At 41.9% G+C, this 13,429-nt stretch overlaps 1 protein-coding gene across 2 annotated transcripts in view; it reads left to right on the plus strand.

Annotated features, from left to right (window-relative positions):
• PI4KA (phosphatidylinositol 4-kinase alpha) overlaps positions 1 to 13,429 on the plus strand; it is a 93,127-nt gene that overhangs the window by 45,539 nt on the left and 34,159 nt on the right. For both annotated transcript variants that reach the window (XM_087880206.1, XM_087880205.1), the window contains exons 20-28: positions 4,812 to 4,920; positions 6,254 to 6,390; positions 8,598 to 8,731; positions 9,634 to 9,716; positions 10,431 to 10,501; positions 10,901 to 11,025; positions 12,134 to 12,215; positions 12,870 to 12,953; positions 13,337 to 13,426. In XM_087880206.1, coding sequence (XP_087736332.1) covers positions 4,812 to 4,920; positions 6,254 to 6,390; positions 8,598 to 8,731; positions 9,634 to 9,716; positions 10,431 to 10,501; positions 10,901 to 11,025; positions 12,134 to 12,215; positions 12,870 to 12,953; positions 13,337 to 13,426 — 915 coding nt within the window. The remainder of the gene's footprint in view (positions 1 to 4,811; positions 4,921 to 6,253; positions 6,391 to 8,597; positions 8,732 to 9,633; positions 9,717 to 10,430; positions 10,502 to 10,900; positions 11,026 to 12,133; positions 12,216 to 12,869; positions 12,954 to 13,336; positions 13,427 to 13,429) is intronic.

Below are 13,429 nucleotides of genomic sequence, written 5' to 3' on the forward strand. Positions count from 1 at the left end.
CCACTGTACTACCAAGGCTCTTGTAGAGATTGAATACCACGCCTGGTGAGAACAATCAACCAATGTAATAGAAGTTGCCTTTAGAAGTTGTGGGAGCTTCTTCACTGGAGGCTTTCAAGAAGAGACTGGACTGTCATCTGTCAGAAATGGTGTAGGGTCTCCTACTTGGGCAGGGGGTTGGACTAGATGACCTACAAGGTCCCGTCCAACTCTGTTAATCTGTAATCTGTCTAAGATGATCAAAGGTCTGGAGATTAAAACATGAAGAAAGGTTGCAGGAACTGGGCCTGGCTAGTCTAGTGAAGAGAAGGACCGGGGGAGACAGGATAGCCCTCTTCCAATATTTGAGGGGCTACTACAGAGAGGAGGAGGGGGTCAAGCTATTCTCCAAACCACCTGAACTTCAGGCAAGGAATAATGGATGCAAACTGAACAAGGAGAGATTCAACCTGGAAGTAAGGAGAATTTTTCTGAAAGTGAGAACAATCAATCGATGGAACAAAGTTGCCTTCGGAAGTTGTGGGAGCTTCATCACTGGAGGCTTTCAAGAAGAGACTAGACGGCCATTTGTCAGATATGGTGTACGGTCTGCTTTTGGGGGGGTTGGACTAGATGACCTACAAGGTCCCTTCTAACTCCGTTAATTTGTATAACAATGGGTGTCCGTCCTTTTTCAGGAGGCAACTGGACTTCCTTGTTTTTTCTTTTGACAACTTTTAGCTCTACAGACTTTTAGCTATACAATTTGGGATGAATCCCCTTTTGAGTGGCATGGGAGTAGGAGTAGTGGATTTCCAGAGTGGGGGAAAAATTGCAGACTACAGGAACCATTTGCACCACTCAGGTGACCCTGAGGACACAGAGAAACCTCCAAGTCCTGCAACGACCCTTTAAAAGGATGCAAAGGACCAGCTGCCTGCAAGGAATATCAATCCTTCCATTCCACCACCATCCAGTCAGAGCTGAAGAAGCTTCTTGGAGGAGAAGCGAAACGTCTTCAAAAGAAAAAAACAAGGAAGTCCAGTTGCCTCCTGAAAAAAAGCACCTTTGGGACAACCATGACCTGGATGATGGAGAATCTCCAAAAACTAATTGCAATGGTGGACACTTGAGTCATTTATATTCAAGAACGGTTGAATGCAACAGACTTCCGAGACACACACTGGGCGAAGGCACTGTGTGCATTGCACAAAGTTTGTAAGATAATGGATTCCCATCAACAGAACTGAGTCCAGAACGTATTTAAGAGAGAAAGTTTCATGCCCTTAGTGATCTCTGAGCTTGCTTCCTTTCTTGCAAACATTTCGTTACCAAACTAGGTAACGTCATCAGTACTAAGATTGTTGGACGAGAAGGCACAAAAACAGCCAGGGAAGCGATTGAAAAAGGGCCTATTTCCACTTTCCACCAGCTAGAATAGCGAAAATGTTCCCTAGTAATTCACCGAAATGTTGGAAATGTAAGAATAACTATGGGACTTATTATCATCTCTGGTGGACCTGCCCAGTGGCGAAGAAATTCTGGGCGAAAGTTAAAAAGTGGATGGAAGAAATAATTCAGAATTCAATAAAGGGAGAACCTGAGCAGTTTCTACTTGGGATTTCCGTAGAAAACTATACTAAGGAAATATATTATTTAAGATTACATATACTGACAGCAGCCCGCAGAGTCTCTGCGCAAAATTGGAAGAAGGAAAACTTAACCATCAGAAGAAGATTTAATTAGGAAAATCTTAGTGTGCGCAGAGATGGACAAATTAACAAAAGAAATCAAGGAGAAAGATTATTACAAAGTGTGGGTGTAGGGGGTATGAATGGTTGGAGAATAGGAAAAATGAGAAAGGAATAAAGGAGAGAGGGGAGAAAAAACGTTGAAGATCAAAGTATAATCTAGACGAAAGAAAGAATGATGGAAAATAAACGGTTGAATAAGATAAAGTTAAAATATGTCTGAATAGATGTAAATAGTAAGAAAGGATCCCTTTGAAGTAGCTGTAGGGAAAAGTGATATGTATATAAATGTTGTGTGTTTGTGTCTTGTTTTTAATGTTTTCAAAATAAAAAACTTTTTAGAAAAAAAAAAGGAAAAAGGGCCTGTTTCAACCACTTCCTCGGCTGTTTTTGTCCAACAATTGTAGCAGCTGCACGCAGGACAACACACACACTGCTAGAGAGAAATTCCCCGAGGAGGGGCTCCAGCATGAAGTCCGAAAGCTCGGAAGACAAAAACTCCGGTCCCAGTGACAGACCCAGATTGGATCCTGCAACATTATCCTGGGGACATGTAGATCCGCCTTCATTATCCTACTCTCCGCCGTTGCAAACTAATTTGCCACCTATACTCCCTTTTAAAATGTCTTCCCTTTGCACAGTTTGCCGTTGCAACACAACGACGGACAAACAAACCTTGGTTTCCATCATATTTCTCCCCCCCCCCACTAAATTACGCTGAGCCAGCAGCGTTAGCATCAAAATAATAAGTAAAAAAATCCAGAGGTTGAATTCCATCATCGCCCGATTGTTCGTGGCAACGGCACGATCAGATTTAGCGACAAATCGGTCGCCTTGAGTGGCGGCCGTTGAATCCTGATGTCTCGGTTTCACCCTAAAAAATACTTGAGCTTATTTTATTTATTTTTAATCCGCCTTCCTCCCCCCCTGCAAAAAAAGATGATTGATATTCCTTACCTCTTCCGTTGACGAAGGGAAGGCTTTTGCAAGAAAGGCAGATGCAAATGCTGCAGTCTGAACTTTGGTGCCGCTGGATGTTTGCTAAAGTCAACACGCTGTAAATCAATCACTCACCATGTCAGCTGAAATCCCTGATGGGTGCTGTTTACTGTCCGTTGATTTCCTGTTCTGTTTCTGGTTATATTCTTTTTTTTTCCTTTTTTTTTAAAGACACCGTTCTTCTACAGATAGGAGCAAAGAAATATTTTTATCTTCCCTATCGTGTATTCAAAATATATGTGTGTGTGTGTATGTATGTATGTATGTAAAAAAGAAGCAGACATACTGCGAACTTCAGAACTTAAGATTTTAAAATTTTTAAAAGAATTAAAATTTTATTTTACTAAGCTTTCGTCAGCCATCTGCTGACATCGTCAGAGTATTAAGCTACCATTACAGAGATCTCTGCCTTTATATGCCAGTAATCAATTTAGCCCTTGTGCGTGTAATAGGCCCAGCCATCTCCCACTTGTAATCAGCTGTGTTTTTACTAATATACCTGGAACTCAAATGGGTTTTCTGTGGTTGCGTGGTATCTTGGTTTTTTTTAGGCACTGATATATTATAACGGATGAGGGACGCGGTGGCTCAATGGCTAAGACGCTGAGCTTGTCGATCGAAAGGTCGGCAGTTCAGCAGTTCAAATCCCTAGTTCCGCGTAGCAGGGTGAGCTCCCGTGACTTGTCCCAGCTTCTGCCAACCTAGCAGTTCGAAAGCACATAAAAAATGCAAGTAGAAAAATAGGGACCACCTTTGGTGGGAAGGGAACAGCGTTCTATGTGCCTTTGGTGTTGAGTCATGCCGGCCACATGACCACGGAGACGTCTTCGGACAGCGCTGGCTCTTCGGCTTTGAAACGGAGATGAGCACTGCCCCCTAGAGTCAGGAATGACTAGTGCATGTACAAAAGGCCGGAGGTATGCGTGGACGGGCTCATATTTCCAAACCGGTAGGGAAAGTAATTTTTTTTTTTTAATTTGATTTATATGCCGCCCTTCTCCGGAGACTCAGGGCTGCTTACAACGTAAGCAGTAAGCAATAGCCTTCATCCTTTTGTATATTTTATACAAAGTCAGCTTATTGCCCCCACAACTGGGTCCTCAATTTACCTACCTTAGAAAGGATGGAAGGCTGAGTCAACCTTGAGCCTTGGCGAGATTCGAACCTGCAGTAATTGCAGGCAGCTGTCTTAATAACCAGCTTAATAACAGGGTGCCTTAGACCACTGTACTACCAAGGCTCTTGTAGAGATTGAATACCACGCCTGGTGAGAACAATCAACCAATGTAATAGAAGTTGCCTTTAGAAGTTGTGGGAGCTTCTTCACTGGAGGCTTTCAAGAAGAGACTGGACTGTCATCTGTCAGAAATGGTGTAGGGTCTCCTACTTGGGCAGGGGGTTGGACTAGATGACCTACAAGGTCCCGTCCAACTCTGTTAATCTGTAATCTGTCTAAGATGATCAAAGGTCTGGAGATTAAAACATGAAGAAAGGTTGCAGGAACTGGGCCTGGCTAGTCTAGTGAAGAGAAGGACCGGGGGAGACAGGATAGCCCTCTTCCAATATTTGAGGGGCTACTACAGAGAGGAGGAGGGGGTCAAGCTATTCTCCAAACCACCTGAACTTCAGGCAAGGAATAATGGATGCAAACTGAACAAGGAGAGATTCAGTCTGGAAATAAGGAGGAATTTTCTGACAGTGAGAGCAATCAACCAATGGAACAGAAGTTGCCTTCAGAAGTTGTGGGAGCTTCATCACTGGAAGCTTTCAAGAAGAGATTGGACTGCCATTTGTCAGAAATGGCGTAGGCTCTCCTGCTTGGGCGGGGGGTTGGACTAGATGACCCCTCAAGGTCCTTTCCAACTCTGTTAATCTGCTAAAGGTATGTTTTTACTTGCACCACAGTAATTCTTAGGCTGTCATAACTGAATTTGGAGGTCATTTTACTCTCTTAAGCTGTAGAAGCCAAGATGGGTAGGATCAGAAAATCAATATATTATTCCATTTGTATTCGTAGCTAGAAAAGTTTGGTTTGTTCTCCTCCTGTAAACAAACATTTAAAACATGTTGTTTCGTTGCTAGCTCACCAGACGCTTGCCACCAATCAAGGAAGCCAAACCACGATTGCAGAAACTCTTCCGGGACTTCTGGCTGTATTCGGTGCTGATGGGATTTGCTGTAGAAGGTTCAGGTAAGGCTCCGAGTCTTGCATCTGAACCTGCATGAAGAGAGAAACAATTGGATTGGGAGTAGTGGCTGAGTGGCTTAAGACGCTGAGCTTGTCGATCGAAAGGTCGGCAGTTCAGCGGTTCGAATCTCTAGTGCCGCTTAACGGAGTAAGGCTCCAGTACTTGTCCCAGCTTCTGCCAACCTAGCAGTTCGAAAAGGTAAAAAATGCAAGTAGAAAAATAGGGACCACCTTTGGTGGGAAGGGAACAACGTTCCGTGCGCTTTTGGCGTTGAGTCATGCTGGCCACATGACCACGGAGACAGTGCTGGCTCTTCGGCTTTGAAACGGACACGAACACTGCCCCCTAGAGTCGGGAACAACTAGCACATATGTGTGAGGGGAACCTTTACCTTTTTCTGGAAGAAAATCGATGGACTAACTGTCCTCTGTTGTATTTAAAAGAGCTTCATCGGTTTTGAAGAATTTTACAGGGGTAACTCAACCAACGTATTGGCTTGATTGTAATTCAGAGGTGGGGTTTCAGCAGGTTCTGACCAGTTCTGGAGAACTGGTAGCGGAAATTTTGAATAGTTTGGAGAACTGGTAGTAAAAATTCTGACTGGCCCCACCCCCATCTATTCTCTGCCTCCCAAATCCCAGCTGATCGGGAGGAAATGGGGATTTTGCAATATCCTTCCCCTGGAGTGGGGTGGGAATGGAGATTTTACAGTATCCTTCCCCTGCCATGCCCACCAAGCCATGCCACGCCCACCAAGCCACACTCACAGAACCGGTAGTAAAAAAAATTTGAAACCCACCACTGTTGTAATTGTATATTATTGTAAATATTGCAAATATTGCAGTACAATAATTAATGCTGGAAAGTCAGAAGGAACCAAAAAAAAAGGAGCATTTTTCTTCTTGGATCTGAAACAGCTTGGGACTTTTGCTTCAGATCAAGAAATCTTCTGCTCCAAGTCATTTGAGAGCTGGGTTGTTGTTTTTTTTATGTTGGAATCAGTGATTTGTTTAAACCAGAGGTCTTCAAACTTGGCAGTTTTAAAGACTTGTGGACTTCAACTCCCAGAATTCTGGGAGTTGAAGTCCACAAGTCTTAAAGCTGCCAAGTTTGAAAACCTCTGGTTTAAACCATGGTTTCGAAAGAAGCTTAGCAAGACAACACGGTTTGATGGGGGCTTGTTCCTAGCCATTTTCACAAGCTTTATTCGACTCTGGTGGAATCCAAAATATTGATCAAAAAAGCTCCGGATGACCTGGAGGCCTCCTGAGCTGGTCCAGAAATAATATTTACCTTTCTTTTGCTTTTAATTCTTTTCTTCCCGTGTCACTTCAGGTCTTTGGCCCGAAGAGTGGTACGAGGGTGTTTGCGAGATTGCCACCAAGTCACCTCTGCTGACTTTCCCGACCAAAGAGCCCCTCCGTTCTGTCCTTCAGTATAACTCTGCCATGAAAAATGACACCGTCACGTCTGTAAGTGCCTTTTCCTCCTTTGTCCCTTTCTTGGCCAGTTGATAATGTGCAGTGCCACGCGAACAAACGCAGATAAAAACATAACTATTGTGGGCAACTCAGATAGAGAGAGAGACAGACAGACAGACAGACAGACAGACAGACAGATGGGCGGACAGTCGGACAGACAGACAAACAGATATGGATGGATAGATATGGATGGATGGATTAGATGGATGGATGGATGATAGATATAGATAGATAGAGAGAGAGATGGATGGATAGATATGGATGGATGGATGGATGGATTGGATGGATGGATGGATGATAAAGATGGATGGATGGATGGATGGATTGGATGGATAGATGATAAATATAGTTGATAAATAGACAGACAGGAGATGGATGGATGGATGATAAATATAGATGATAGATAGATAGATAGATAGATAGATAGATAGATAGATAGATAGATAGATAGATAGTAGGTAAGTAGATAGATAGTAGGTAGGTAGGTATTTATTTTATTTTTATTTGTTTCAATTTCTATACCGCCCTTCTCCAAATAGGACTCAGGGCGGTGAACAGCCAAAGTAAAAAACAGGACATACAAAATTTAAAAACAGTTTAAAATAATTAAATATTTTGGCCGTAAATTAAAACAATCCAATTTTAAATAGATAGATGATAGATAGATAGATAGATAGATAGATAGATAGATAGATAGATAGATAGATAGATAGATAGATAATAGATAGATAGATAGATAGATGATAGATAGATAGATAGATAGATAGATAGATAGATAGATGATAGATAGATAGATAGATAGATAGATAGATAGATAGATAGATGATAGATAGATAGATAGATGATAGATAGATAGATAGATGATAGATAGATAGATAGATAGATAGATATGATAGATAGATGGAGAGATAGATAGATAGATAGATAGATAGATAGATGATAGATAGATAGATAGATAGATAGATAGATAGATAGATAGATAGATAGATAGATAGATAGATAGATGATAGATAGGGATAGATGATAAATATAGATGATAGACAGAGACAGACAGGAGATGGATGATGGATAGATGGATGATAGAGATTATATATATATATATATATATATATATATATATAGAGAGAGAGAGAGAGAGAGAGAGAGAGAGAGAGAGAGAGAGGGGGGGGGGGATTGGCAGAAGGAAGGAAGGAGAAAAAGAGAAAAAGAAACAAAGAGATTACAATTAGAGCTCCAAAGCTAAGCATTCCAGGGAGATTCTTCATTTTGATTTACAGCCATTATCCTGACATGCGTTGAGTTGCATTGCTCAGCATCAGCATTCTTGCTCCTCACCACTTCTAAGCCTTCTAACTGTTTGTCTTCTCCCTGGGATCTGCTTTTCAAATATTTGAGTACCGTCCTTGGGTCGTCCAATGCTTTGATGTTCCTCTCGCCAAAAACCATTGTTTGAAAGAGAGAGAAACAATGCCTTCCTGCCGCGGTGATTCATCCCCGTTTCTCTGCAAGCCTTCTTGGGCTGTGTGGAGTTTACTTATTTCTTTTTATTTATTCATTTGTAAAAATGTATTTTACCTCAGGGTAACTCTGGGGCGGCTCACTTGTGATAGATGGAGAGAGTCTTAACGCTTGTCAAGAACATGGACAGCTTTAAGGGGCTAATTAACAGGGGTCGGCAACCTTAAAAAAATGAGGACCCAGATTGTGGGGGGCAATAAGCTGACTTTGTATAAAATATACAAAAGAATGAAGGCTATTGCTTAATGCATTGTAAGCCGCCCTGAGTCTCCGGAGAAGGGTGGCATATAAATCAAATTTAAAAAAAAAAAAAAGAGCTACAAAGGTCCTATCCGGAAGCCCCCCGTTCAAGTCTGGAGCAGGCCAGAAGTCAGGTTCCCCCATCATAGTCTCCTCCTAGTAGAGCGCCCTTTTTCCTCTGCTGACAGGAAGTCCAGTTCCCGCACCATAGAGACTCCTAGCGCAGCGTCCTTTTTCCTCTACCTGTCCTAACCGAAATCCCTATCAATTGTGGAGCCGACCAGCAACGGAGCCACAGCAGAGGGATGAAAGAGCCACATGCGGCTCCAGAGCCAAGGGTTGCCGACCCCTGAGCTAATAGATGACCTCCTACACAAACAGCCACCCCAACGTGAGTCGCTTGCTTTTTTTTATTATTATTATTCCTAAATTTCCTTTAGGCTGAACTGAATGAATTGAGGAGCACTATCATAAATCTTCTGGATCCGCCTCCTGAAGTGTCAGCCCTGATCAACAAGTTGGACTTCGCCATGTCTACCTACCTGCTTTCCGTATATCGCCTAGAATGCATGAGGTATTTCTTGAAACGCTGCCTCCCGGGTGGCAGAGATGCTCTTGTTCACCTTACATCACTCACCTGGGGCAAGAGTGGAAGAAATATTTATGCTTGTGCAATTCTGTATTGGAGGAAGAATAGGCTGGTTTTAACCCCCAAGGGTCCCGATGTCCCTTTGAGTGAAAATGGCTCTCCCATTTTCAGCTGTAGTACCGGTAGTCCTCAATTTACGATCACAATTGAGCCCAAAATTTCCATTTCTAAACCTCCTTTCTTGCCTCGTTTGTTAAGTGAATCCCAGCAGTTGTTAAGTTAGTAACACGATTGTTAAGAGAGAGAGAGAGAGAGAGAGAGAGAGAGAGAGAGAGATGAGAGAGAGATGGATGAATATATAGGTAGATATGGATGGATGGATACATAGATATGATTGATAGGTGATTGATAGGCGTGTGAGAGAGAGATGGATGAATATATAGGTAGATATGGATGGATGGATGGATAGATAGATAAAGATGGATGGATGGATGAATGGATGAGTGGATGGATAGATGATAGATGATTGATAGGTGTGTGTATGAGAGAGATATGGATGAATATTTAGGTAGATATGGATGGATGGATGGATGGATGGATGGATGGATGGATGGATGGATGGATGGATACATAGATATGATTGATAGGTGATAGGTGTGTGAGAGAGATGGATGGATATATAGGTATGGATGGATGGATGGATGGATGGATGGATGGATGGATGATTGATAGATGATTGATAGGTGTGTGTGTGAAAGAGATATAGATGAATATATAGGTAGATATGGATGGATGGATAGATAGATGGATGATAGACAGACAGATTTATAAAAATTCTTTTTCAAGGATATCTTGGTGAAATTAACTCCCGATTCCTGGTCTGCTAGGGTCCTACGTTCAACAGACCCAGATCGTTTCCAAGTGATGTTTTATTACTTTGAGGATAAAGCTATCCAGAAAGACAAATCAGGTAAGGCTACTCCAATTCCGCGGTCCTTAAATCAGGTGGGCACCTGGGTCAAACTCTTGCACAATAAATACACGATTCCAAGCCATCTTGCGATGTGATTTTTATTTTTTTATTTTTTGCATAATTGTTTGGCTGCAAATAAGTAAGTAGTAGTAGTACTTTATTGTCATTGCACCTCGTACAACGAATTTAAATGCCAACTTCGGTGTACATTATACATAAGAAAACTGCATGAGCAAATACATGAGTGGTGTTTTTTTGTTTTTTTTTACAATTTATGAGAGATGCTATCTGCTGGGCACAGTTTTCAGCTGCCTCAGTCCTTTGATCCTATCAGAGTATGTTGCAAAAATCAAATCCAGAAAGCAGACACTGGTAAACTGATTCAGCAGGATTCATTAACTTCTTTATATACATACAACACATGAAGATAAATGTACAATACCAATAGCAGATTTCTTCCAACGTGGTAGCAGTTACAAGCAAAACACAAGCAGAGCACAGCAGAACTAGTTTCAGTTCTCAGCACACACACAGAGCTGAGCCACACCCAGCCTCCTTCCAGTCTCGGTTTCCAATTCAGCTCCCATCGGCTGATCTGTTGCCATGCCTATTCATTGGCTGACCTTGTTACCATGTCTTCCCAGTCATGAATATTCGGACAGATTCGATTTCTGATTTTTCTCCAACACGCCGCCGCTTCCTCTCTTTCAGGTATGATGCAGTGCGTGATAGCCGTCGCCGATAAGGTCTTCGAAGCTTTCCTTAGCATGATGGCAGACAAAGTAAGTTCGTCAAACGAGAATCCTACACCGTGTTTGTCGTTTTGCTCAAATGAACCATCCGGTGCGTTTGCCAGCATTTCTTTAGTGCTGGATTTCACAGACCGCTTGATATTTCAAATTAATTTCTTTACCCTTGCTGAGACATATTGGTGGAGCTGCTGCGTGGCAGGTTTTTAAATAGACAGATAGCACTAGAAATAGCCCTTAGAGCAGTATTTAGTATGAGGCCCAAAACAGTTCCTCCTCACTCAACGTGGCCCAGGAAAGCCAAAAGATTAGATGTTCTACGTGCTTGTTCAGTAATAAACCACGATGTGTAGATCAAAAAATAATAATAATAATAATAATAATCGCCAAACCCTAACAAGAGACTTCCATGGTTCTTCTTTTGATGTTTAGCCCAAAACGAAAGAAAATGAAGAAGAACTGGAAAGACATGCTCAATTTTTGCTGGTCAACTTTAACCACATTCATAAGCGAATAAGACGAGTTGCAGATAAATATCTATCGGGTCTTGTAGACAAGTAAGTACATTGCGGTGACTTGATGGCAGAGCGGGTTTCAGGTCTTCTAGTTCTGGAACGGCTTGCCTTTATAAATTGTGGATGCTAAAACACCGGAGGTTTTTGGACAGCCATTTGTCTGAAACGGTACTATAGGATCTTTTGCTTGAGCCAGGGGATTGGTGTAGAAGACCTCCAAGGTCCCGTCCAACTCTGTTTTTCTGTAATTCTGTATTAGTGTTTCTCAGCCTTAGCAACTTTAAGATGTGTGGACTTCAACTCTCAGAATTCCCCAGCCAGCATGTAGCATGTAGATTACACACATGGATGGGTGGATGGGTGGGTGGATGATAGGTAGGTAGATGGGTGGATAGATGGATATAGGTAGGTGGGTGGGTGGGTGGGTGGATGGATGGATGGATGGATGGATGGATGGATGGATGGATGGATGGAAGGTAGGTGGGTGGATGGATGGATGGATGGATGGATGATAGGTAGGTAAATTGGTGGATGGATGGATGATAAGTAGGTAGATGGATGGATGAATGATAGGTGGATGGATGGATGATAGGTGGATGGATGGATGGATGGATGGATGATAGGTAGGTAGGTGTGGATGGATGGATGATAGGTAGGTAGATGGGTGGATGGTTGGATGGATATAGGTAGGTGGATGGATGGATGGAAGGTAGCATGGATGGATGAATGATAGGTGGATGGATGGATGGATGATAGGTAGGTAGGAGCATGGATGGATGGATGATAGGTGGATGGATGGATGGATGATAGGTAGGTAGATGGGTGGATGGATGGATGGATGGATGAATGATAGGTGGATGGATGGATGGATGATAGGTAGGTAGATAGGATGGATGATAGGTAGATGGGTGGGTGGGTGAATGAATGGATGGATGATAGGTAAGTAGATTTGTGGATGGATGGATGGATGGATGGATGATAGGTAGGTGGATGGATGGATGGATGGATGGATGGATGGATGGATGATAGGTTGAGACAGACAGACAGATTCAACAAACTATGCATCCAATCCTTCTTTAGTTCACTCTGTTGTGTCCCAGGTACGGATGTTTTTGTGCAGACTCGTAACTTTTGGTTTGTCCTTTTCAAGGTTCCCTCACTTACTTTGGAGCGGAACGGTGCTGAAGACTATGCTAGATATCCTCCAGACCCTCTCCCTCTCTCTCAGCGCTGTAAGTGCTTCTCCAGCAATTGCAAGCAGAATAAAACCGCAGCTGGCATTGCTAAAAAAAAGATACTGTTTTCTTGTTGTAATTATGAGTGAACTGGCGGTCTGCAGCTCTCGTATTATGAATTAATTAGCTTAAGAATTTTTTTTTAATGATGACATGATCACTTCACCTAACAAGAAACCTGAAATATGACAAGGGGAACATATATTTAATACGACATGTTTTGACAGCAGCGAGAGTTGTATTTGCAACAACACTGGAAAAATGATGAAAACTCCTACAGAGGAAAATATAATTTAAAACATATTAGATTGTGCGGAAATGGTTAGGTTAACATTAAAGAGAAAGGACAAAGAAGACACAGAATATTTTTTTTAACTTGGGATTTGTTTTATCAATGGTTAGATAATAAAGGTAGAAATTAGAAGTTGGAAGGATACTATTATATACAAGTAAAGAATATTATTGTTACTATTATTATGTATATGTAAAATGACCCAGACAAATGTATAAATATTTTAAAAAAAAAAAAAAGAAAAGAAAAGAAACCTGATTTGTCTGGGCATCCCTATTCCTGAATTAGAAAATTGGTTTTCTCCTTAGGAATCATTTTGGAATAATGTTGCAATATCTATTTTTTCTTTTCTGTTTTAGGACATCCATAAGGACCAACCGTATTATGACATTCCAGATGCCCCATATAGAATTACTGTCCCTGATACCTACGAAGCTAGAGAGGTAAAAAGAATATAAATATTGTACATCTTTGAATGGGGTTCGCCCATTGTCTTAAGCCATGGCTTGCTTTGTAAAAATAGAGAGAGTTCTTTAGATTAGAATAGAATAACAGAATTGGAAGGGACCTTGGAGGTCTTCTAGTCCAACCCCCTGCTTAGGCAGGAAACCCTACACCACTTCAGACAAATGGTTATCCAACATATTAAAAACTTCCAGTGTTGGAGCCCTTCACAACTTCTGGAGGCAGATTGTTCCACTGATTAATTGTTCTCACTGTCAGGAAATTTCTCCTTAGTTCTAAGGTGCTTCTCTCCGTGTTGATTGACAGACTATGCCTGCAATGCATCACTAGGTGACTTTACCCTATTTCTCTCTCTCTCTAGAGCATTGTTAAGGATTTTGCTGCCCGGTGCGGCATGATCCTCCAAGAGGCCATGAAATGGGCACCTTCAGTCACCAAATCCCACCTGCAGGTA

This window comes from Pantherophis guttatus, chromosome 17, assembly GCF_059756535.1.
Source record: "Pantherophis guttatus breed Tessera chromosome 17, ASM5975653v1, whole genome shotgun sequence".
NCBI lineage: Eukaryota > Metazoa > Chordata > Lepidosauria > Squamata > Colubridae > Pantherophis > Pantherophis guttatus.